This window comes from Trachypithecus francoisi, unplaced genomic scaffold (assembly GCF_009764315.1).
Source record: "Trachypithecus francoisi isolate TF-2019V2 unplaced genomic scaffold, Tfra_2.0 Lachesis_group3, whole genome shotgun sequence".
Lineage (NCBI taxonomy): Eukaryota > Metazoa > Chordata > Mammalia > Primates > Cercopithecidae > Trachypithecus > Trachypithecus francoisi.
In genome coordinates, this window is record NW_022681468.1 from 72,145,965 (window position 1) to 72,171,845 (window position 25,881).

At 43.0% G+C, this 25,881-nt stretch overlaps 2 protein-coding genes across 3 annotated transcripts in view; one reads left to right on the forward strand and one right to left on the reverse strand.

Moving 5' to 3' along the window:
- EGLN3 (egl-9 family hypoxia inducible factor 3) overlaps positions 1-25,881 on the forward strand; it is a 361,817-nt gene that overhangs the window by 131,966 nt on the left and 203,970 nt on the right. The gene's annotated exons all lie outside the window — the stretch shown is intronic.
- The window catches only part of NPAS3 (neuronal PAS domain protein 3), an 880,768-nt gene continuing 860,032 nt past the window's right edge, over positions 5,146-25,881 (reverse strand). Inside the window, exons 9-11 of one of the 2 annotated variants that reach the window (XM_033188307.1) lie at positions 15,314-15,461; positions 11,755-11,879; positions 5,146-9,581 (exon numbers count right to left, since the gene is read on the reverse strand). In XM_033188307.1, coding sequence (XP_033044198.1) covers positions 8,212-9,581; positions 11,755-11,879; positions 15,314-15,461 — 1,643 coding nt within the window. In that variant the 3' untranslated portion in view covers positions 5,146-8,211. The remainder of the gene's footprint in view (positions 9,582-11,754; positions 11,880-15,313; positions 15,462-25,881) is intronic. The other variant, XM_033188308.1, reaches the window with a different exon arrangement.

The window sequence follows — 25,881 nt, forward strand, 5'->3', positions numbered from 1 at the left end:
AAATAGGGAGAGGTGGACAGAAGAATGAAAACAACTGTGCATAGGACAATAGCTGGGAATTCAGGGATTATGAATTTTAATTCCAGGTGGAACATACACTTAGTGAATATATTTGGCCTAGGCTCTTTGATTTTGGTCCCTAAAAGGGATTAAGGGAGGGCCACTTATTTTCAGAAAATGGAAGAATTTTGTCTTGAAATTCTTGACTTTTGAGTGGATTTTACATGTACATATCAGGAGTCTTGACACCTCTCACACCAGTTCTGTTCCCATAAAATCGCTGATATGGCAGTTGCTATCTCTAATTCGTTCCATTTCCTTCTTATGGTTGTTTTTTCTCTGACTCAATTTACTTAAAAGAGGAAACAGTCCACTGGTAATGTTTATTATGGATTTATTGTATTTATTATGTGCCTAAACCCCAGTGTTCCACAAATATTGGAGCCAGGTCGCTCCTTTCCAGCAGAGTTGTGTGAAGTAGTCTCAGAGGGTATGTAAAATGCAATGAAAATGATAAATGTGTTTTCAGGGGTTCAGGTTCTTGCTCCCCTTCTATGCTTATGAGCCGCTTTCTTTATGTCGTTTTTCACCCAAGCCCATGCCGGCATTATGTAAGGGCTACGTACGCAGAGAAAGATGGGAGACCTACCTTCGCAAAAGTTGGTGAAAAGACCCAAACTGGTTGACTGGAGACTTGAGATGAGATAGTAATTTGACCTGGCTGCTAAGATGTGACTGCAATTGCAGGCAGTTTTACCTAGGAGCTCAGAGTCTTGAGGAAGAGATGGGATGGAACTTCTATGCCATGCAAGTACCAGATCACATCTGGAGTCATGTGACTGGCCCAAGGTGCCACATTTGAATAGGAGCTGTTATGGGCTGAATTGTGCCCCTTCAAAAGCTGAAGTCCTAATCCCCAGTTTCTTAACATGACAGTACCCAGCATGTGACCTTACTTTCATTTCTTTTTTTTTGGGGGGGGTGGAGTCTCACTCTGTCACCCAGGCTGGAGTGCAGTGACACAGTCTTGGCTCACTGCAACCTCCGCCTCTCAGGTTCAAGCGATTCTCCCGTCTCAGCCTTCACAGTAGCTGGGATTACAGGTGTGCACCACCATGCCTGGCTTTCTTTTTTTTTTTTTTTTTTTTTTTTTTTAATTTTTAGTGGCGACGGGGTTTCACCATGTTGGTCAGGCTGGTCTCGAACTCCCGAACTCAAATGATCTGCTCACCTCAGCCTCTCAAAGTGCTGAGATTATAGGCATGAGCCACTGTGCCCAGCCTACTTTCCTTCTTACGGTAGAGTTGTTGTAGATGTAGGTAGTTACGATCAGGTCATGCTGGAGTAGGGTGGGCCCTTGACCTAATCTGATTAATATCCTTATAAGAGGAGAGAGGGACACAGTCGGGGAGAACTCCATGTGAAGACACAGACACATACAGGGAGAAGATGGCCATAAAGCTACAGAGGCAGAGATCAGAGGGATGCATCTATAAGCTAAGGAATGTCAAAGATTGCCAGGAGCTAGGAGAAAAGCATGGAACAGACACTCCCTCAGAGCTTTCCAGAAGAACTAACCTTGCTGGCACCTTGATTTCAGACTTTTGGCCTCCAGAACTGTGAGAGAATACATTTCTGTTGTTTTTAAGCAGTTTGTGCTAATAAAGCAGACCCAGGAAACCAATACAGGGTCTTGGCAAATTCTGGTGCACTCAAATAATGGTAACTAGGATGGTGAAGGATCCTGCCACCATGTCACTGGAGGAAATTGACAAAGCATGTGGCATTTAGCCTAGAGATTTACTGAAACCCTGACATCTGTCTTCACATCTTTGAAGTCCGTTCAAATGGAAAAGGGTTTAGATTTAGTCCCTTTAACTCCAGAGGTAAGATTTCAGCTCAACACCTTCTAAAAATCAGAACAAATCAACAGTGTGCTAGAAAGACTCTCAGCGCTAGAATTATTAAGGACATGTGGTTTCTACACCAGAGAGTCCCTCTTAGTTGCTAAGATTCTCTGGATCACTATTGTGATTATATAGCTCAATGCTCATATGTGAGGATACGCTATTAAGTGGTGCTTTCTTGTGAATCCATTTGCTTAGCTATCCATAGGATACAATGTCACAGTTAACTGAGTCGGTTACCAACCATTTGGGTTGTTTCCTCCTCCTCCTCTATTTGCATTACCTAATCTGTTGCTGTATACACAGTAGATTGTATTATGGACACACCCACCCACCTCCAACATTTATGGATGGCCAACTCTGTGTCAGCCATATGGACTACTTAAGAAAGGAAGAATGAGTGAACTTGCTGCTTTATCCATTTTGACAATCTTTTCATGATACAAACTCAAGCTATCTTGTCAAACCACCTGGACATTTCCAGTGGAATCTCTGCCTCTTGACAAGTCATGTTTCATTTGTTCACATCTTCATCCATCAGTATTCAGCAGATCTTTACCAAGCCAACACTACTGTAAATCATTGGAAGACTATGAAGATGAATAAGCGATGATTTATGCCCATGGAGAGCTTACCAAATCAGCCCTCTTTCTTCATATTGGTTTCCTAGGAGACACAGGAAAGCAGAAGGCAGTCAACGGTATTCATTTACCGCAGTGTCCCAGAGAGTTTCTTAAGCCTGCTAGTTGACATCCATCTTTTGGAATTATGCTCAAGAATTAGGTTTGCCTTTTTTTTTCACTATATAATATGAAATGTTGGCAAAGATATTCTTTATTCTCTCCCAAATCTTTGACCCTTTCTACTTTTTGAACCTGGATAATAATCCTGGCTTGAACAGACTATCTTCTGGGCTTGAGATATATTATCACCTATCTTAAATGTAATACATAGGGCAAGTTGATTTTCAAATTGCTTTAAAATAATGGTAACTACCACCTCCAGATCTATTTCTCAATGTTAAATAGACTTTATCTAGGAATAGGGGAAGGACAGGTAAGAATTATAGTCCACAAGGGTTAAAATCAGTTTATTTTTATTTTTATTTTTTTTTCCAAGACAGTCTTGCTCTGTTGCCCAGAGCTGGAGTGCAACGGCACGATCTCGGCTCACTGCAACCTCCGCCTCCTGAGTTCAAGCGATTCTCTTGCCTCAGCCAACTAGCTGGGATTATGGGCGCCTGCCACCACACTGGGCTAATTTTTGTATTTTTAGTAGAGATGGGGTTTCACCACGTTGGCCAGGCTGGTCTTGAACTCCTGACCTCATGATCTGCCTGCTTCAGCCTCCCAAAGTGCTGGGATTACAGGCATGAGCCACCACGCCCAGCCTTAAAAACAGTTTTCTTTTTTTGTGCTCACCTGGAATATTTTTGTTCCCTCTTGTCCTGCCTGCTGTTTTTATTTAAAAATTGTCTTGTTCCTCATTGCCAAATAAATTAGTATAAGTATCAGCTGGGAAGAAGAAGGGAGGAGCTACAGAGAGCTGGCTGTTGGCCCTCATTCTGTCACCTGAAGACTAGAGCCTTGACCAGTTGACTTGCTGCCAGCCTGGCAGCGAAGTCCTGTACTTCCGGGGAGCTCAGGGCTCTGGCGTGGTTGCCAGCACTGGGGCTGGGGAGGTGGCAGGGCTTCCTGATTATCAGTGAGTCTGAGCCCAGAGCTCACTCAGTCTTTCAAGCTGAGAGATGTTCTTTATTTCATTAGTGACCTACTTTAGCATTGATGGATACACATAAAGGACAGGGAACTTGCTAATGCTAAGAGAGGCTTGAGTTGGGATAAGAATCCAGGATGTCCACCACTTCTACTGTAGAAGCACCAAATACTGTGAAGATTTCAATTCACCCATCACCTGTCCTGCTTCCCATTTCAACCCTCACTGCTACCACCTCCAGATCACAAGGCTGCAGGAATGTCCAGAAGAAAAGTGTTATGGCTGATCAACAGCATTAGCCAGTTCCACACTCAGACAAGCACTCCTCTGCATTCTGAGACCCTGCCCCATGCAGAGCTCTGAAAGCCTGCACTCACAGCCAGGTCCATCAATACCTACCAGACAGGGTGCCTTGGGTAAGCGGGCTTCATCACTCACCAGAATCCACTCAGCATAGTTTCTAGCTATGTCAGTTTTTGACTTCTCAATCTTGCTATACTACATCCTTCTGACTCTAAAGAGCAAAAGGGGAAGAAATTTTAGAAAAGTGGTTTGGCACACCCAATTCTGTGTTCTCAATCAGCTTCTCCCTATTCCCTATTTTGAGTACTTATTTCAAAGACCCATCTGGGGCATAGTAGAGAAATCCAGAGCTCTCCAACCCTAACCACACTTCTGTGTTCGCCAGTCTGAAGCTTTCTTCCATTAATAAAAAAACAACCCCCACATTGGCTAATGTCATTGAAGACTTAAACTAGGGAAACGATATTTATTATTTTTGGTAGCTTCTGGACAAAAGTGTTTGCCTCCCCTCCCCAACTCCCCCAGCTCAGCCCATTCATATCTCAGTTTTTGGAGATCACAGACTTAAGAGTTGACCTACCTTATCCTTAACTTTGAGATAATGGGTGACACTTCCTTTTTTTTTTTTTTTTTTTTAAAGAGTAAGCAGCTGACCTGCCTTAAAACGTGACAGGCCACATGCTACCCTAACCATAATACAGCATGAACGTGACTTAATCAGCTTGTCTGGAGAAAGAAAATACGTATTTAGTATGAAAAGAAGATATAAGCAATGGAACAGTTGGTTATACATTACAGATTGTAATAAATGAAAATATTGAGTGCATTTTAAATGATTAATGTATGAAAACTGTCATCACTTACTGTGCATTAATCAAAAAATGCACACTTCCCATAGTGGTTAATGTTGCAGGCCCATTGTTCAGCTTTGATAATGTGCATAATAATGCTCAGTATGACAATGAATTGGGGTAGCTGAAAATTTAGGATGGTTGCAAGTTTGGTGTAGTATTTGGATTAGCATCTTATTCTGTGCCTTGTCAGCCTCATCAGTACACAAGCTATATATTTTTTCCAAAACTAGCAAAAATATGCATGCATTTTTTTTACTTTTTCTTTTTTTTAAATAAAGAATAATGACCAAGGTACCTGCTTAAACAAATACTACCAGCATTCATTAGTCAGGATGGTTACATGTAAAAGAAATGATGCCAGATAGTAACAAATCCAAGAGAAGTTTATTATGAAAATGGCACCTGCGGATGAAAAAATTAAGTTACATAAAGACAACCATGTATGTGACATGTATGAGAATCTACAAAAGTATAAAAAGAACCCTGTTGTAAATGAAGTATGTACATTTCTGATTTGCAGCATTATCAATGGTCAATGAAAAAAAATGTTTCAAAATAAGCCAGGCACTCAGGAAGTTAGGTCCGGTTAGCTCCACACAAAACAAATGTACCATAGCTGTCGCTTTGTAACGTTTTAATTATTTTTTTATATATATATCGTAGAGTTGGTAACACTGCTAAGGTTTTTACGAACAGAATATCCCTTTCCCCATTATTCAGCTACTTGGCACCAGTCTCCTCATAAAAGTTTTCATATATTTGTACAAGAAATAGTTAAAAACACAGACACAGTCTTCACAGGTAATGAAGTGTTTTTTTTTTTTTTCATTTTGTAATTTTCAACACTATGGATTTAGACAGCAGCTGTGATTATCTGTTAGTTTAAATCACCAGAAATCATTTTGACACAACACAGAAACATTTATAAAAGAAAAAAAACAGCTGTCTAGCTGTTCTTTGTAGCTGATAGGTGCATCCCTTTGATTGTTCGATAGCTAGAGTAGAGCTTCCAAAAGTAATCTGTAAATTTCTCCATTGGCCTTCTTCACCTTCTAAACCTACTTAAATCCTTCAAGTAAGCTCACTATTAAAATTTACGGCATTTAACTTCTTTTTGTTATTATCCCACCATGGTTTGGGCCCAGCTCATGAAATCAAAGGTCCTAGAGGAACCTACTCAACACAGTGATATTCAAAGGACAGCCGAGTTACTATATTAGCATTGCACAAGTAAACAAATATATATGACAATTCTAGATTCCATTATCCCCTCCCATTTTGTTTCTTAAAAATGTTGGTTGACCTTTGAAAGAATTTTCTGTCTCACTGGTAATTGCTTTATATATTGCTCCATCAGCCAACCTGAAAGGAAACCAAAGAAAAGCACCCACTGCTTATAGGTAGAGCACAAGGGACTCTGGGAATGTTAACAACTGAGGCTATATGGCATCAATTTATTTAATATATCTGAGCATTATTCTTCAGTGCTTTGTGTTGCACTCCAGAAGAGAGAGTCATACCCAGAATTCCGTTGTGGGAAAAATGGCTCCATTAACCTTGAGCTAGTTAAGAGTCTTTTTATCTCTGAGAATGAAACAGATTTTGGGGATGGGGAAGGACTCAAGAGGAGGGAGAGGGGGAGATGGGAAAGGGAGGGAAAGAGAGGAGAGGTAGGGAGAATATACACCAGCAAAGCAACAGCAGGAATTTTAAAAGGTAAAACGGAAGGTTCACAGACAGTAGAAGCAGCATAGGGTGACATTACAGAGGAAGGCCACCACACAAAACCCACTAACCCCCAAGAATCACTGGATTCACTAGGACTGCAGGAATGGGACTGTACCACTCCGGACTAGAGATAGAGCACAGATAAGACAAAGGACAAAACAACTACATTAGCTTAGTATATACTGCATATAGAAACACACATTGAAACTGCAATGGGACTGACAGCCAAGGACACGTACACATTGTACACATTACAGTTCTCACATCTGTTATTAGATGCCTTAACAAACAGCTGCCAAAAATGAAGTGGAAGAAGAATTTATACTTGACAGTCATTTGGAGTGTTTGACACCACACTGATTTCTGGCAACAAAGACAAAATAGGATTTTTTTTCTTTTTCTTTTTCTTTTTTTTTTCTTTTTTCTTTTTTTTTTACTTAATGTGCAGTTTTCAGTTGCAGTAATCTGTCTGAAGCTTATTAACCCATTCTTTAGTTTTAAAACTTATTGATTTCAACCCAGAAATAAGAACCAAAGGAAAAGAAATTCCATCAAATCAACTCAGTCCCCCAAAATACAACCTTCCTTTTTTTAAGCAAGAAATGAAAAAAACCAAAAACATGTTAAATATTTTCCTTCTTTTACTCCGAAGTGTTATTGAAGTTGCAAAATTAGCCTCAGTTAGACTGAGTAAGGAAAACAAAAAGCTAAACAAAAGGTGGTATGTACCTAAACTGCTCCTCAAATCAGTTTGATTGAGTTTTCCAGCAGCCCCTTTAAAAAGGGCTTTACTGACCCATTAAATTTAATGTGAGGCTATGTTTGTTAGTTGGGAGGTAAAAAATTTTAAGTCCTGCAGCAAACGTTAATGAGGGCTTTTGTCTTAACTAACCAAGGAGACTGCAGCAACGGACTCCAGACCAGGACAGAACACAATTTTTTTCCCCCAAAACCCAGCCCAGGAGCTGCATTTTGTATGAAGACATTACAGATTAATAAATGATAGCACCATGGTTTTAGAAATTAAGTTAATGTTTCAGTAATTAACATTTAGTCCGACTTTTTTTTTTTTAAAAACATTCTAGTCACAGGCCAGAAATTAAGTTTAAGAACACAAATTATTTTTATGTGCAAGTAAGAAAATCTTAAAATCTTAACCGTAAAAAGAGAATTAAATTCTGCATAAAATTCTAAAATACTATTCCCCCTATTTTTTTTTTTTAAAGGAATTAGGAACAGAAACAAAAAAACCACCCCATTTCATTTGACTTAGTCAAACAGGGCACATTGTTTATGCTTGTCTCTTTCCATCTTGATCATATCAAGATCGTTATGAAGAAACCCCAATGGTTGTCACTTGAGAACTCTCTTGACCACAAGACTGAGTATTCTATGGCAGAGGCATATACACATGAAAGACATCTTAATAAAGATGCAAAGGAAAGCAAAACAACCCAACATACATCTTAGAAGACAAAACGGCAGGCAACTGGTCGTCTGACCCTCTGAAGGCAAAAAATAAACATATCTTTACACGAAAGAATAAGTCAGGTGAAAGAAAGAGGGGGTGGAATGGGGACCGTCGTGGCGAGAGAAGACGCTGACCTGCTCGAATTCAAAGTGCTAGAATTAAAGGTCTAAACGAAAATGCCGACGATGCCTCCTCCGAGCGTGGCCTGGCCGGGCCCAGGACAGGCGGCGCCTCAGTCCTCCTTGCGCTCCAGAGTCTGTGCCGCATGGATGCCGTTGCTGTAGACGGGGAAGGGCAGCGTGGAGAAGAGTCCCTCGGCCGTGGTGAACACATTGCCGGCGGGCATCTGCGTCAGGCTGGCTGCGCTCACTGCGCCGCCGAACGGTCCTGACATGTTGAGCCGGTGCACATGGTGGTAGAGCATCTCCATGGGCGTCTTGGGGTCGAGGCCGAAGCCAGGGCTGTTAACGTCCACGAAGTTAACAGCGTGCGCGTTGGGCAGCAGGTTGCCCTGCATGGCCAGGGTCACCTCGGCGGGCGCGTAGCGGATGGTGCCCGTGGTGTAGACCCTCTGGGCGGCCGTGCTGGTGGCGGCCAGGGTCCCGGTCACCCTGTGCACCAGCGGGAGCACGACGTTGCCCGCCTGCAACCTCTGCAGCGCCTCTAGGTCCCCAGTGTACAGCAAGGAGTTGGACGCGCTGGGGCCCCCGCCCCCCGCGCCGCCACCCCCGCCCCCGCCGCCGTTCCCGGGGTGCTTGTCCCGTGGGGACGCCGAGAGCGGGGGTGACAGCGGGTCGGAGGCAACGGAGGCCAGGGCTGTGCTGGCCGAGGTGCCGAACTGAGTCTTGCGGGCAGCCGCGCCGTCGGCGCCGGGCGGGGTGAGAACCGAGTCGGGGATGGCCACGTGCAGTCCCCCGCTGCCACCACCCCCACCGCCGCCACCCTGCGGGGACGGGAAGTGCTCGGAGCTGGGGGGCTTGGTCATGCTGTAGGGGGACTCGTTCCTGGAGATCTCCCGGTTGGGCGGGTAGTTCCAGATGCTGCTGTCGTTGTCGAAGTTGATGGGTTCCGAGATCTCCGTCTTGATCTTGAGCACCGAGGCACTGTTGGGGGAGGACAGCAGCCGCGGGGGCTCCACCAGGCCCGCGTCCAGGCCGCCCGGGCTCGACGCACTGGACAGGCGCCGGCGGCTGGCGCTGCCGCCCTTCTGCCGTTTCCGCCTTTTCTTGCGCTTCTGGTGCTTGCTGGAGGCCTGAGCGCCCGCCTCGCCCGCGCTGTCCGAGTCCTTGGCGCTGTCGGATGTGAGTGACTCGCAGTTCTGCAGCCGCAGATCCGACTCACTCTCCACGTAGCGCTCCACCTTGATCTGCATCGGGCCCAGCGCACCGAAGCCGTCCTCGCCCGCCTTGGGGTTCTCAAAGTCCGAGTGCTCGAAGCTGTCATCGCTGTCGCGGCTGTCCGGGTTACTGGAGCTATGGCCGTCGTCGTTGCAGTTCATGTCGTTGTCACACGCGTTGCCCGACTTCTTCCGGTCGGGCTCTGGGTCTTCGCTGTTCTCGGACTGGTTCCCTTTCTCGTCGGACTTGGAGTTCTCGTTGTCCTCTGCGTGGGGCCCGGGGCCGGAGGTGGCGGGGACGGGGAGAGAAGAGAAAGAAGACACCAGGTTAGCGGGGCGACCCAGCCTGTCACCTGCAGGGGCTGGGAGCAGGGCAAGTGTCCGTCCTCATCACGGGCTTCTCCATCACCTTCAGAGGACTTAAAGCCTGGGCTTTCTCTCTGCTAAGGGCCGGGATTAGCTGGACGGTTACTCAAAAAGTGCCGGCCGAGGACCAGCGGCACTGGCAATCATCTGGACATCTGTTGCAAATGCAGACTCTCTGCTACCATCCAGATAGACTGAATCAGGTTCTGCATTGGAATATGACCCCCAGGTGATTCTCAGGCACATTCAAGTTTAAGAAGTCCCACAAAGATACTCAGGAAGTCAGGTTAAATAACCTGGATTAAGGTGTGACACAGGAAAATGATGACATGCAAGGTGGCTTTCTAAAGAGTCTGCATTTTCCCTTGGTGAATATTTTGTTCATTACTGAGAGCCACTCTCCTTCTTTCCATTCCATAAGTTATTCTCCCCCACAGCACTTACCACCATCTGATTCACTGTATAGCTCTATTTTTATTATTTATTATTATTATTTTTGGCAGGGTCTGCCTCTGTGCCTCAGGCTGGAGTACAGCAGGATGGTCACCGCTCACTGCAGCCTTGCCCTCCCCAGCTCAAGCCATCCTCCTGCCTCAGCCTCCAGAGTGGCTAAGACCACAGGTGCCTACTACCACACATGGCTGATTTTTTTTTTTTTTTTAGAGACAGGGTCTTGCCATGTTGCCCAGGCGGGTCTCAAACTCCTGGACTCAAGCAACGCGCCCACCTCAGCCTCCCAAAGTGCTGGGATTACAGCCATGAGCCACCGCGCTGCCTCACTGTATATTTTAGTTTTATTGACTTGTCTCTTCCTCCCACTAGTATATAAGCTCACTGGGGCTAGGATTTTTTCTTTGTTTTGTTCACAACTATACACTATATTAAAAAGGGGCAGAGACTACCAATTCTAGGACTTTTTATGTCTTTGTCAAGAACTTTCGAATTAATGCAATTTAGGGACAGGAAGACAATGAAGATCTGCCTTGAGTGCTCTGCCCTCCTTCTGCCTCCCTGAAGCTGGGTCTGGAGGAAGGGATACATGTTTACATGTACCCCTTGTACATGTAAACAAGATGCTGGAGCTCAGGTGTCTTCATGATAGGGGGTTGTCAGGGAAACCTAGCTGCCACATTTTTGGGAGAATAGATTTTTCCAGTAACACAAGCTCTGAAGATTGAGGGATGAAGCCTGACTGGCAGCCTGGACTAGAGGCTGTGGTCATTGCCTCCCCTTTTGTAGCAGAAGAGGGAGGGTTAGAAGAGGTTTAGGATTTTCTTGCAGCTGTAAAATCCTACAAGTTTGGTGCTCCCTGGCCTTATGAGTGTCTCTGGAAGAGGGCTGGGGATGGGAGGAAAAGCAAATTTTTGTATACTCATTTTCTGTGTCCCAAAGAACTAGTCAGGAAGTCTGCGTCCTCAAAAGAAATGAAAATGCATGAGTTTGTTCTGCATAGACTCAGGAAATAAATAACAGTCCAGCACCCCGAAAGGGGCACTGATCAATGCCATTAAGTATCCTACTTTAGAGGCTCAGTCCTAGCTTGGTGGGAATGTGAATATTTGGGGCTCAAAGTCACAGGCTCTCTTGGAGCTGGCCCTAGTACCTGCCTCTAGTAAAGGTCGAGAGCTAGCTATGAGGTTAGAGCAGGGTTCCTTCTGTATGGCCAGTGGATTGACATTAAATGATTGCTGATAGCAATCAATCTCTTTCTGTATATTTAAAGAAAGAGATCTGTCAGATCTCAAAAGATCTCTTTCTTCTGTGTGTATATATACACACAACATATATACATACGTATATACATACACACACAAGTATTTATCCAGCACTACATATCTATATGTATTGTGTGTATATATACATATACAGTACATACAGGTATGTACTGGTGTACAATTATATGTATGCGTGTGTGGAGAGAGGCAGAGACTCAGTAATAACTTGATATGACATGTGTCTCTCTGAAATGTGACCAGTTGCTTTGCCTCTGATGATGGCCCTCTGGCCATTGCCCACCCCCCGTGTGTGGTGGGCAAGCCATCACTGCAGAACATGGAGAAGAAGGAATAATACCTGTAATACCTGAGGTGTCTTTAGAGTCTGACTCAGAGTCGGATGTCTCCGAGGATTCGGAAGTTTTCTCCGGCAGATGGGGGAGCTGTGCGATGTCCATGGGTGTGTCCTTGTACTCAGGATTGCTGTGGGAGGGAGGCACTGGTCAGGAGTGCAGACACCCATTCTGCATGGTTTGTTTGGACCATCTTCTCCCCCACTTCTTTGTCCCAGACTTCTGGAGTTTAGAAAGTTTCAAAGACTAAACATGAAATCATTTCTCAGCTCTTCATGGGATTTTATGGAAGCTTGGCTTGCATGTGCCAGGGTACAGGTGCACCCTGCTGCAATGATCGAATACTCAAATGCTCCATGAAAGCCATAGAGAAGCCTTTAAATAATCAGGTACCACTGGGGGCCAGGGAACTGTGCTGCTTGACAGTCCTCCCAGAGTAACACCTGGGGGAAGGGAGGATGAGAAGTACTCTCAACAATTAATTCCCATGCCTCCTGGTGTGTCCTGTCTTCTCTTGGGCTCCTAATGAGTCCATGGCCTCAGTACCTTTGTTTTGGGCCCTTGATGTAGCTTCTCAGCTGTTCAGATGGCTTCCACGCTATTGGTGGGGTGGCAGAGCCTTTGGTGCCTATCAGACAGATGCACAGGTGCACCTTGCGATGCATGGATTATGGCTACCAAACTGTCAACACACCCATTACAATCACATTTTCATCTGCTCATGTGGTGTACACCTGTGGCTTGTTAGCTGGAAATCTGATTGCAGTGGGGAGAGTCCCAGTGTGAAAGAGGCCCTAACAGAAGGGATCTAACCTCACTTGCACAAATGTGCTTAATTTTTGTTCTATTTTTAGTTTGGAAACAAGGCTCTTTTGGAAGAGAGAGCATGTTAAGTCAGTTTGACCTGTCTTCTGGAAATGCCACTCCAAGGCCACCTGCTGTATGAGAAGAGTAGGCTCCTGTAATCTGAAGGCACAAGGAAAGCCTCCTGCTTCAAAATGGGAAATGCCTGTTCTATTTTTCCACGATGGCTAGCCAAGCAGAGACTTAAAATTGATGATTACTGACTCATTTGCTAATCTCTAGCGAAATTCCTATAGTAAAGAGTCACTGTTTCAGTAACTACTCCAAAACTGCAAATGTTCCTGGGAGGGGTAATTCACTAAAATGGATTATCAGGCATTTACTCCTTAGTGTGAATTAGCTTCAGCAGCAAAGCTTTCTCTAGATAATCAGATGAGACTAATGGTGGGAAGATGGACTCCTTCTCTGAATACTCTAAGAGTCTATAATTCTATTAAGTTACAAGGGAATGGGAAGAAGACTGGAGGAGCGGTAGCTTCAGAACAGGGAAGGACGAGCCTGGATTGGGGCCTGGGTGCAAGGGTTCTGGGAAGGAAGAAGTGACGTCAAAGTGTTGCTCAGCGAAGAATAATAGACAAGAATGTGGGAAAGAAAACCAAACTTCTGCAGTTGCTGTTTTGCCAGGGCCACATCATTTTCTTTCTAGATCTCTGCTCTATAGAAGTGATGCCAGTGAATGGCTGTCTTGGTTCCAGTTTCCCCTGCTAAAGCCCATGACGTTAGTCTTCTTTGGGGGCTCACAGATCACTTGCCCTACAACTTAGAGTCCTTTATCATTGACTTCAGGGAGGGTTTTAGGTCAGCTGAAACAGGTCTTCTATGCCTGAGATTGAAGCTTTTGAGGTTGAAGACTGGTCTTTGATACCAAAACTTCCTTCCTATCCACATGGGATTTGATGGAATAGAATCACCAAAACTCATGAGTTTGTACCATCTGATCCTAGGCTATATCAATGGTATTCAGAGACTGACTGCTTAGCTCTTCTTACTCCTTGCATTTGTAGGCAGAGGAGGAAGTCATGAGGTTGATGAGGCAGTAAGAAAGATCCAGATAGGAAGAAATCTCACAGAATGGGAGTAACAACCACATAGATGACTTCAATACCTATGTTTCATCAACATGGGAGCCAGACACTGCTAGCCCTAGGGTGCCTGTTTCCAGCGTTTCATTCTTAATGGTGATGGGTCTCCTTGTCACAGTATCATTTTGCCTAGCAAAAGAATGGCAGTGCCACAAGACCTTATTCTATTTTCTGTCTGGCATATGAGTTTTCATAACCACCTGCATTCCCTATAGTAATTATTCCATAAAACTCTATGTGCAAGGATTCCTTGATATCAGAACTCATCTTGAACACATCACAAACACGGGGGAGACTTTGCACGGAAATCAGGCCTTGGAGAAAGCCACATTCAATACACATACTTTTACCTTTAGAGAGAATTAATGTAGAGCAGAAGAGGTCAAAAAAAGGAAATAGAAAGTAGATAAATGAAGACTCTTTTAAGTGGTGCACATTAAGGCCCTCTCTAGAGCAATAATCATTAGTGTCTGATTGATATGCTGTTGGTAGCAAGCACATTCATGCCTTCAAGTCATCACCAAAGTATGTGAACACACTCTGAAGGGCCAGTGTGCTGATGAGCCATGGTTGTTAGCTTCTCAGCTCCATTTGGCTGTCTCAAAGAAAAATGGGATTCAGGTACTCCCTGTCTAAATTATCAGCCAAAGGGCACCAACTTCCATTCATAAGACCTATTGGAAATTTTCCTACTCAGACCACATGTGGGCTCTGCTTGGTGGCTTTAGGCCAGGAGAAGCCAAAGACCAGAATAATGGGGGTGGGAGGGAGCCAGGCCAAATGCTGTGATAGTGTCACGCCAGGATTGGCGTGAACCTCCCAGAAAGCCTGCCCCCAAACTCAGATGACCCAATCTGAGGGTCTTGGTTAGTTTTCTGCTAGTTTGAATCCAAAGGCAGAACGTAGATTGGGAAGGGGAGAGAAATGGTGTCTCACACCGGAATTTAGGAAGCAGGTGAGCTAGGGCTCACTTGTAGATAGAATGTTAAGGACACATTTTAAGAGCAGTAAAGCTTGCCCAAGATCTCAAAGCAGAGGGCCAAAAAAAAAAAAAAAAAAAAGATTGCCTTCATTTTTACACTGCTATTGTTTGATTCCGGCAAAGCAACTCACTTTGTTTACCAAAACTTTAATGCCCAGGAAGTCAAACCCTAGGTAATATGCTAAGGGCATCAAAGGGATGAAATATAAGAGGAATATAATGTTCCCTGCCACTTTTCTCTCATTCTGTTTTACTTAATTTTCACAAGAACTGGAGTGTGTGAGTGTGTCTGTGGTGGGGAAGAGGAGATGCTTTTTGAATGCTTCAGCTGTAGGCTGAAGTCTGTATTCTTCTGGCCTAAGGATTTGTGGGAAAACCAAAGCAACTTCTGCAGAGATGCCCAAATGCTGACAGACTGAGAATTACTGAAAATCTTGAAATCTTTCCTGCAAGTCCCTTCCAACATAGTTTGATCTTCTCACATTTATTTGAATCTTGTGGAAAGAATAGCAGAATTGCCATGAAATTCCACACCAGGTACTGTCAAAAGATAACATTCACAACATGTCAGCTATTAACCATAGGGCTGCATATTTTATAACCAGGACAGAAATAGAAAAGAAGCAGAAAATATACCTAAGAAGGTAATTCACCCAGATGATATTCTTTTCATTTGCATTCTTGGCATTAATAGCTATGGTGGCACTGGACTGTATCCAAATATATCCTCCGTTCTTCTGCATCCAGCGATAGTACTTTGTCACACACTGACCCTTATTCAGCACTGGGGAAAAAAAAACAAAGGCATTGTATTAAGACTGGGATCAAATAATTTTTTTAAATCTCCGCAAAGCCTTAAGCCTAAAAATGGACCTGCACCAAGCCAGGGTGACCCTCTGTATGCTTAATATAGAATGCCATTAGTAGGACAAATGAAATCAATTCAGTGGAGTGGCAGCTCTGGAGCCAGGGTTACTGGCATTTGTAGCAAGACTTTATTCCGTTTTGGGCAGCCATGGTGTGAAAAGAATAAAAGGACTACAAATCTTTTTGGCTCACAGAACACCTAATGCGGTGTGGATATTGTCAATGGGTTTGACATCAGATGGTAAGAAAGGCAAATTTGTATGTGATTTATTCATAGCTTTGAGGTAGACCTCTTTGAGATTCTGGATATTTGAATGGTTCCAAAGATGCTTTACCCCTCCTCTTTGATCATTTCTCCTCAGTGTGAGCAATCTCCACCCGCGTCCTTATATGTCTGTTCCTTTTGATCTTGTCTAACAGAATTTATAGTCCTCGGATGAACTAAATTTACACTGGTCAGTCGGGGGAGATTCTGGTGAGACTTCGCTGAATGTTGGAACAAAATAAATTCCCCAGTGGAGTCAGAGAGCAACACTGGCCTGAGGGAGGCACAGAATTGACTTGGCTGGAGCCAAACAGAGTGACAGCTCCACACAGACTCTGAAATATGGCCCCAAATGAAGGAACAAGTAAAAACAATCAGTAATGTGAAACGGTGCCATTAAATACCCACTGGAAGAGAGCTTTAAAATGCAGATGTTAAAAATGATACTTTAACCAAAATCTCGCCAAGTTGAAATTGATTTGATTTGTATCTGGGTACTCCTGAGCTAGTAAAAGGGGAAAGCACAGTAAATCATCCCCTGAAATAAAGTGCTGTGGATGGGAATGGTTTAAAAGGGTGCCGGAAATGTGGAAAACCTGCTGTTACTACTTGGCTACAGATCGCAGCAACTCGGCGCCCCGCAAAAGCTCACCAGCGGGTTGGCCACTAGAGGGCAGTGTGCACTCATCTACGTTGCCCATTTTTGGCATGTCCTTGTCTCCGTCTGCTAAAATGAAAAACCTCTAACTGCTGTAATAAATTTGGCTAAATTAGCTGCTAAATGGTTATCTCAAGTAATATGTATTTGCATTAATCATCTTGCTCTAAACCAGAACAAGCCAGAGTCCTAAAGACGTAGTAAATTCATATTGTCCATTTAATTACGGCTAATAAGTGCTTCATATACAATAGTTTCATGAAGTACATTTAAATTTTTTTTTTTTGAGGGAGGTGGATGGGTGTAAAGGGAAGTCACTTTGGAAAAGAGCTGTGTTTAAGGCTGTGGAAGCTCTTCTCATCTTGTCCTGAGCCACTCTTCCTGGTTCTCAAAGTGCTCAAAAATCACACATCCATTATATCCACAAACATATAAACTTTGAAGGTTTTCTTCCATTCTCCTTTTCTTCTTGCAGCACGCTAATGGGACGGTTGTAAAATCTGGTAATTATATCTTAACTCTTACTTGAAAAAAAACCTTACTCTAATGAGTGTTCCAAATCATAACAAGTTTCATTCTGAAACTCCTCACCAGTTTAGGGTGTTTTGAAGGCCTGGAACTGTCACCATCTCTTGGTAGCGTGGCTCCACAGGTCGCATTGTACCTCCTTTTGTAGGCAATTGTAAGTTCTGCCATTCTGCATGCATGGCTTCCCAGGCTACAAAACCGTGTGGTGAAGCTGAAAGCAGTAAAATACTAATTCTGCCATACAGCTCTTCTGTCAAACCATTGTTGCATGCAACAAGATGTGCTTTTATTCAAATCCTCTCAACCTGGTTAACTATTAATAGAGGAACGATGGATTATATAATTCTGTCCACTGTTTTCACAGAGAAAACTTACAGTACCCCAATCAGTGGTTGGGGTATAATTCTGTCTGCTTTGTATCTGGAATGAGGAATAATTCCAAATGGTTCTAGTATGTTGAACAAAGGCAAAGAGACTAAGAAGTCCCTTTTTAGAATCACATGAAGACTACATTAGGATGGCAGGCCAGATCAGCACAGCCTACCTGGGAGTTCCATACTAGAATTTGACCAAAAGCAGGGAAAATTTTAAAAAGAATGATCTCCAGTATACAAAGTATACAAGAGGGGCAAAGGGATAAAGGAGTTATAATATCAATTTAGAATCTGCAGAATCAACGTAAAGATCATCCACCTCCTTCCTGATAATACTTTCTCTTAACACAATCCCAGTTTGGAAATGGATATCCAGCCAAACCTTTGGCCTCCCCGGTGGTCTGCACATATGTGTAGTGAAGGGGGCTGAAAGGCTCCTTTGCTAAGGGATTGTATGGTATCATCTTTTTGAATTACAGGAGGATAACTCTGGGTCTACTTAAATGGATCTGTGTTGCCTGAGAAGGTAAATCCAGCACTTATTTGTTAGGGCCCATGAATACAATAATGCAGCTTTCTTTATCACCCAGGCCAAGGGTCAGCTAGCAAGAGAGGAGAGTTAAATGTGAGAGAGGCAGGACAGGTGACTTCTGATGTGAGGAGGTTATCTGTAAAAGGGGAAGGGAATTGCTCAAGGCAGGTTCGGGAGCCCACCGTGGGCAGCTGAAGGAGACGAGTTTGACTGACCTGTGGTTTTACTGTGGGCCAGTCTGACAGACAGAATTCCTAAAGGGTAGACAATCTCGTTTGGTCTTAGGTCGTGACTCTTTCCTAGGGATTAGTGTTTTCTGAATGAGATCCCCACACTCCAGTGGGAATCTAGATAACCACAGATACAGTGCAGAGTTAGGACAACATATTTACAAAAATATCACCCAAAATATCACAAAATGTCTCGTAAAGAAATCAATGTTTGGGAGGCCAAGGCGGATGGATCACTTGAAGCCAGGAGTTCGAGACTAGCCTGGCCAATGTGATGCGCTGCTACTAAAATTTGGCAGCCTGCCTCTACTAAAAATCCAAAAATTAGCCAGGTGTGGTTGTGTGCACTTGTAATCCCAGCTACAAGGGAGGCTGAGGCACAAGAATCACTTGAGCCTGGGAGGCGGAGGTTGCGGTGAGCTGAGATTGCACCACTGAACTCCAGCCTGGTGACAAAGTGAGACTCTGACTCAAAAAAAGAAAAAAGAAATCATAATGGAATTTAGCTTCCTTAAAAAATGAACAAGAAATACTTTTTGCTTGGGCCTCCAGAATATAAATTTATGACTTTGAGATGAAGCTTCTTTCCTTGAAAAAAAAAATAATAAAATAAAATAAAATAAAGCCCTACTGGCAAATCAGTTGGATCATTTCAGCTGCGCCAGAGGCAGGATCTGACAGCTTTTCCTGAGCTCATGTGGTCCTCATCAGCTCAAGAAGAAAAGCCACCTTGGTGCCAGTTTGAAAGAGATTTTTAGTGTGTAATAAATTAGAGAACTTGAAAAACATGGAAAAAACTTTTTTGATTCTCTTTAATCCAGTGGCTGTTGTTTTTTATTTTCAAGTTTTAGGTTTAGAAAGCAGTGAGAAAGGAGAGAATATTTGAATACGTTTATTTCATAAAATTCCTTTTGTGGGGAAAAAAAAATAGGCACCATGTGAGTTACTTGATATGAAAGTCCTTAAAAAGATAGTTAATTGTCCCTTGAAAAGAGGTAGATACTCATCACACCAATGAGCCTAGGAGTAAAGTCATAACCATGTCTACAAACTACAAAGGGAAAGGAACAGAGGGAGAGGAACTAGAGAGAGAGAGAGATTCTAATTTGAATATCACATCCTTGTCATATGGTCTGGGTACCTCTAACATGTAACCTGGCATCTTTTCTTTGGTTTATTCCAAAGTTTACTTTCTGCTCTGCAAATTTTTTGGGCCGAGCAGCCTGTGTGTCTCTCGTTGAATTCACTGATCATGTCAAAGCATCTCTAGAATTATGTCTTTAAAGTTGTACTCTAGCAATTACTTTTAGTTTGAGGATCCCAAAACTTTCTTTTTTTTTTTTTTTTTTGGAGACGGAGTCTCTCTCTGTCACCCAGGCTGGAGTGCAGTGGTGCGACCTCGGCTCACTTGCAAGCTCCGCCTCCCAGGTTCAAGCCATTCTCCTGCCTCAGCCTCCCGAGTAGCCAGTACTACAGGCGCCCGCCATCGCGCTCGGCTAATGTTTTTGTATTTTTAGTAGAGACAGGGTTTCACTGTGTTAGCCAGGATGATCTCGATCTCCTGACCTTGTGATCCGCCTGCCTGGGCCTCCCAAAGTGCTGGGATTACAGGCTTGAGCCACCGCGCCCAGCCGAGGATCCCAAAACTTTTAAATGACCTCTTCTTAGATTTCACAAAGTAACCTGAAGACAGAGAGAGGATAAACACACCTGCACAGGTTAGCTGAGAATCTTGAAAGGCCCCAGACATAACTGGAAACATCTCTGCTAGCACACAAGAACATGTTCCTTGCTCCTCTGAGGCCTAGGGTGTAACTAGTTGCTTTTGGCTGTTGTTGCTGGAAGGAAAGCCAGGAGGTTGTTGTTGGCACCACCCCATCCTCCAAGTTATAGGTGCTTTAGAGTTCTAAGCTGTGCTCTTAAGAGGACCGAAGTGACCTCCACTTGTGAGAAGAATATTATAGAGATGAACTGGGAGAGATTTAAATCATCCTGGTTGAACTGTACCAGCCTTGCTTAGCTAACAATTAGAATACCATGAATAAGTGTCTCTTTGGCTATTGAAGTCAAAATAGTAACACCACACACCTCTAACTGTGAAGGAAGCTGCAAATACAGTTCAATCAAAAGAAAATTGTAGAGTGCTTACATTTTAGAGCATGTGACCTTTTACATCAAATATACCTTTCCCCTGCCACTTCTCCATCCCCCAAGACTGGATGCTAAGTTTTATTGAATATCTTTTTAAAATGTCACCTGGTCTCGGTTTGAGCTTAGTGGTTGGCCTGTAAGAAATGTACTGCTTAGAGAGAATGATTCCTCTCCCTGCAAATCTGATGAACTTTTTGCTGAGGTACACATCCGTGGCCCTGCACACAGTTACCAATAGAGGGATTTCAGTTTTCCTTGGGAAAACTTTGTCCACAGACACAGGCTGATGACTGAAAGGACATAAAGGAAGCCAGTGTCTGTGGCGGGAACATAATTCTGGTAGTAAATCAAAACAAATCAGTACAAGTTTGCCTTCAGAAATATGGAGGAAAAAAGAGAACGTGGTCTCTTCCTGTTGGGCTGTTCTACAAAATCAAAGCCAAAGATTCTAAATAGTGAGTTAGTTGTGTCATAAAAAGAAGGAAGCAGTCTAATTCAGTTTGAAGAGGAGATGAAGAACACATATCAAAAGCGGTCTTTTAGCAAAGTGTCTCACAAAAGGACATTTTAGTGGTTTGCATATGCATTAAAAAGCTGCAAGACATGGTGCATTCAGGTAAGTATAGAATAAATAGGAAATGGTGAGATCATCGGAGATTCCACACTTCACATTCACACAGCCGAACAAAGAGCTTCATTATCGTCATGGCGATAGGAGGACGCATCTGTGGCGCCATTCACCCCCTCCTGGAGGTACCTTCCTCAGTGGCCGCAGAGAACGGAGAGCAGGTGCCTTCTGCTAGAAACTCAAAAATTATCTTTGAATTCACTAGAGTGTGTATCTGTGTGTGGAAGTGAGGGGGGTGTGCTAGAATCATACTTTCTACTTAATACCACAGTTGGGTGCTTCGCTGTAGCCACTGGTTCTCTTTCTACATTCACAAAACTGGCAGATGAAACATGAAAAAGAATACTGACTCTTTAATCTCTGCTTCTCCACCTAAGGCCCAAGGCAGGCTGACAGGGAACTTCATTCTGGAAACAGGACTTACTTTCTTTCTTTTTCCTTTTTTTTTTTTCTTTTAATTCTGGATTACTTTTTCTTTGGCTTTTGAAAACTGGGCTATAGGGGAAAGAACTTGACATAGACTTAAAACAAGAACAAGTTACCTTATCTAAAAAGTTACAGTCCTTGATGCTTACAGGAAGGTCATTTTCAAAACCCACAGGAGAAACACAGTTATAGCCAGAAACTGCATTAAGTGCTTTATTTACTCGCAAAAGAGACAGTTTTTCATTTAGAACTGCTCATAGGATCAACTGAGGCTTTGATGCTGTGCAGATTTTTCTATAGATTTTGCAATTAGTGAGCTAGATGTCTTAAATAGCAGGCATCCAGAAATTGGTTTTTAGTTTTTGTTTTTTTTTTCTTTTTGTAAATCTATATGCTGAGCAATATTTGGTAGGATTGAAGGATATTTGACACTTATTGTGAGTTATGAGCGTAAGGACAGAAGACCTGTGGATGTTTTGTGAATGAGTATGCATCGTCTATGGATTCCCCCCCAATACGCTAATGACAGGCCCTGCTTGAATTGCTATCTGTGTGATTTACAACCTCAGGAGAGGTTTTTTCCTATACCACTGCCAATTGATAGATTTTTATTAACTGTTAATATTGAATTGTGCAGAAAACTTTTCATTGATTTAGAATGCGTCAATTTGTTAAGTTTAAAAAATAAATTCCTCTTTTCTTCATGATAATGTACTGAATTGGTAGAACAAGGCTTTTAAACACTGATAGTGTTCTAGGACAAGGAGAATCAAAATAATTGTTGGCACAAGGGACATCTGAGATCACAGTGTTTTACAAGCTGTTTTCAGCCCAACCAGGGAGTTTCAGTCCCACTCATTCATTCCCTTCTCAACCTAAAATAGTTAAGGATAGAGTATTTTTTTTAGGACCTATACCTTCTATTTTGGGGGGAATTTGTTATATAAATGAGAAGCGGTGGGCTCTTCAGCATGGAATTTAAAAATTTAAAGCTAGGAACTGAGGACAATGGTGGATTTATTCATTCAATCCATTTTTTTTAAGTGCCTACTCTGTGCTAGTCTCTAGGGGATATCAGAGTGTGCAAAATGTGTCATGGGCCTGTCCTCCTACGTTAATCTCCATCCGTCTTGATGATTGCATTCCCCTAGTCAGTGATTGGTTTAGGTTTGGAATATGATGAGACACTGGGCAATGAAACTCAAGTGGGAAGTCTCTACTGTGAGAAGTTGTTGAAAAAGTTTTACTCACTCGGGAAATAGGGATTTACCACTACTTGCCTTTGAATGAGAAAGAAAGATGCTTATCAATCATTCTCACTAATAAGTTTATAACAGTGACAACTGTATGGCATGTGGTATGTAGGTCTATGAAAGCACAAGGGGGTCGGACTTGGGCTGGGTGCATTCTTCACCTCCCTTCAACAATTAAGTGTTATCAAGTACTGAAGTAGTTAATCTGATTAGGGCATAGGCAGAAGTGAAAACAGACAAAAGGGATGATGTGGACCTTATACTCAGATTTATTTTGTCTCTGGTGGACCCTGTGCTTCTGGAGGCCATCATTTTGTTAAGTCCACTAAACATCTTTAAAAAGAAATACATAGGTAGTGAGGCACAGGTATATAAAAACTAGTGTTTCAGAAAGTCAGAAATATTTCCAGGAGCCCAGACACATTCCATTTGTTCATCTGTTATGTAGATTTTTAGAAATCCAAGTACTTTGTTGTGAAAACATAGATTCTTCCATGTAGCAGTCACTGTTGGTCATCTGCTCAACAGCTATTCTGCCACTTCCTTCTGGGTAACAGAAGTCTGATTTTGGGTTTTATGTTGGACAGCCGCCTCCTAAATCCCAGGAGAATAAACCTTGATTGTTTAAGCCAGATACAGTACTTCTACCCCCTTGCCAGTGAGTGGCTTAGGCTTGGGTACTCGATGACACATGGCACTATAAGACACAAGAGGCTTCTCCCTGCTCCCTGGTGGGGAAGTGCTGCTGGGAATGTTTTCTGTGCACTCCAAAACGAACACAAAACATCGACTGACCCCTTCCACACTTTGGACATTGCCCCATGAGGAACTGATGATGGGGATGCTATCTTGATCTTCTGATCATGAAGAGAAAGTTAAGTCATTTTTACTGGGATTGTCTGTTACGTGTAACCAGGTGCATTCTACTTGATATGCCGCACCAAAAGTTCTAGGAAGCCAGAGAAGATGTGGGAGTTCAAGAAGAGGTTTGAATGACCTGATATTTAGTTAGCTGTGCATGTGTGGGAAAACTGTTGTATGTTAGACACATACATGAATTAAATCCTATGCCACTTATTTAAGTTAAAACAAGTTTTTTGATGATATGTAGGGTATCACTGAACGTTTTCAGGAAACAATTTAAAAAATAGTTTGTATAAGATTGAGAACAAGATGCCATTATAAGAAGTAATGGAATTGATTTTATTTGGGTTAACTGATTTAGGTTAAAATGGATGACTCAGAAGTATTGATTTTTTTTTTCTTTTTTTTGAGACAGAGTCTCACTCTGTCGCCCAGGCTGTAGTGCAGTGGTGTGATCTTGGCTCACTGCAAGCTCCGCCTCCCAGGTTCATGCCATTCTCCTGCCTCAGCCTCCCGAGTAGCTGGGATTACAAGCACCCGCCACCATGCCCAGCTAATTTTTGAATTTTTAATAGAGACGGGGTTTCACTGCATTGGCCAGGTTGGTCTTGAACTCCTGACCTTGTGATCCACCCACCTTGGCCTCCCAAAGTGCTGGGATTATAAGCATGAGCCACCGTGCTAGGCCGGAAGTATTGAGTTTTGTTTTTTCTTCTGATCATGCCTTATAAGAGCAATGGGTTTTTTTTTTTGTCAAATACAAGGTTTTAAAAAACTATAATAAAAGCAGCTACTAGGCAGGGTGCAGTGGCTCATGCCTGTAATCCCAGCCCTTTGGGAGGCCCAGGTGGGTGGATCACCTGAGGTCAGGAGTTTCAGACCAGCCTGACCAACATGGAGAAACCCCATCTCTACTAAAAATACAAAATTAGCTGGGTGTGGTGGCACATGCCTGTAATCCCAGCTACTAGGGAGGCTGAGGCAGGAGAATCGCTTGCACTCAGGAGGCGGAGGTTGCGGTGAGCCGAGATCGTGCCATTGCACTCCAGCCTGGGCAACAAGAGCAAAACTCTGTCTCAAAATAATAGTAATAATAATAAAAATAACAAAAAATAAAAAGCAGCTACTAATTGAAATAATAACAAGGAAAAGCTCGCGAATCCATGTGAGAATTATATTAGAATTTGTCAGTCAAATCAAAGTTCTGGCTCGCTCTCTGGGGAGACAGAACAGATCATGTGTTTGTGTTCTATGTCTCTCCTATGCTCTTCTAAGCCTGCAATGCCTTAGACCCCTCCTCCATCTCTCTTGCCATCCTCTTTCAAAGTCCAGGGAAAATCTGCCTCCCCTGGGGCTTTTTCTCCATCCTCCCCTTAGTTGCTTTCACCTCTGGGGTTTCTGTGTTTTGTTTGCACATCTTAACAGACCTCATTTCATACTAGCTATTCAGAATTGGCTGTTTCATGCTGCCTTCTCTACTAGTATGTAAGCTCCCCGAAGGTGGAGACCATACCTTGGTTGTTTTTGAAACCTCACAGCGATGACACAGGCTTTGCATTAGTAAGTGCTCACAAATGTTAGGTAAACTTGAACAGGAAAAAAACGACTGCTCATATTCACTCATACAGTCAAGTACAGAGGAAAATATTTGCCCAAGGGAAAAAAGAAAAAGTAAGATCTTTTGCTTACTAGGTTGGATATTACTATGTATATACTCTGTTAAATTTTTCCCGTTGATATTTAAAACTTTACATCTTTGTAAAGAAGTCAGCTTCTTAATCCTATTCTTGTTTCTCTTGAATACTGATGGAGCACCCTAAGAGTTATTTCACTACTCACCTTTTGCTACTGTTCTCAGAATTCATCCAATTTGAGAGGAAAAGACAACCCTTTAGATACTCAGTTTGTATTTACTGTTTACGTCATGTAAAATAGTGCTTTCTAAATACTAGTATAGCCTGTACTTTTCAAGCGTTCACATAAATATGAGTCAGCTGGGGAACTTGCTAACTGACTGCAGATTCTGATTGGGGAAGGCCTCAAAACCTGCATCTCTGAGTTCCCAGGGGGTGCCTATGCCGCTGCCCCACTGATGCACAGTGTAGTAAGCACAGCAGGGATGTGCCGCTGGAGCTCAACCCTCTTGCTGGTCTCTCGTCTCTGTGCTTGCCTGTCCATGGACTTTAAAAGCCAAAATGAGCACTGTCTTCCTGCCGGTACCCCCCACCAAAAAAAGAAAAAAAAAAAACAAAAAACCAAAACCAAACAAACAAACAAGACAAAATAATACAAATTCATTCCTGCATAAAAACCTGCCTTTATCTTGTCTCCTCGTGACAGTTTTTTCAGTTAATGGCCAGGCACCCGATGAAGGCTGACTTGGCTTCTGAAGAAAGTCAGACATGGTAGCTATTACATGCATTTCCTT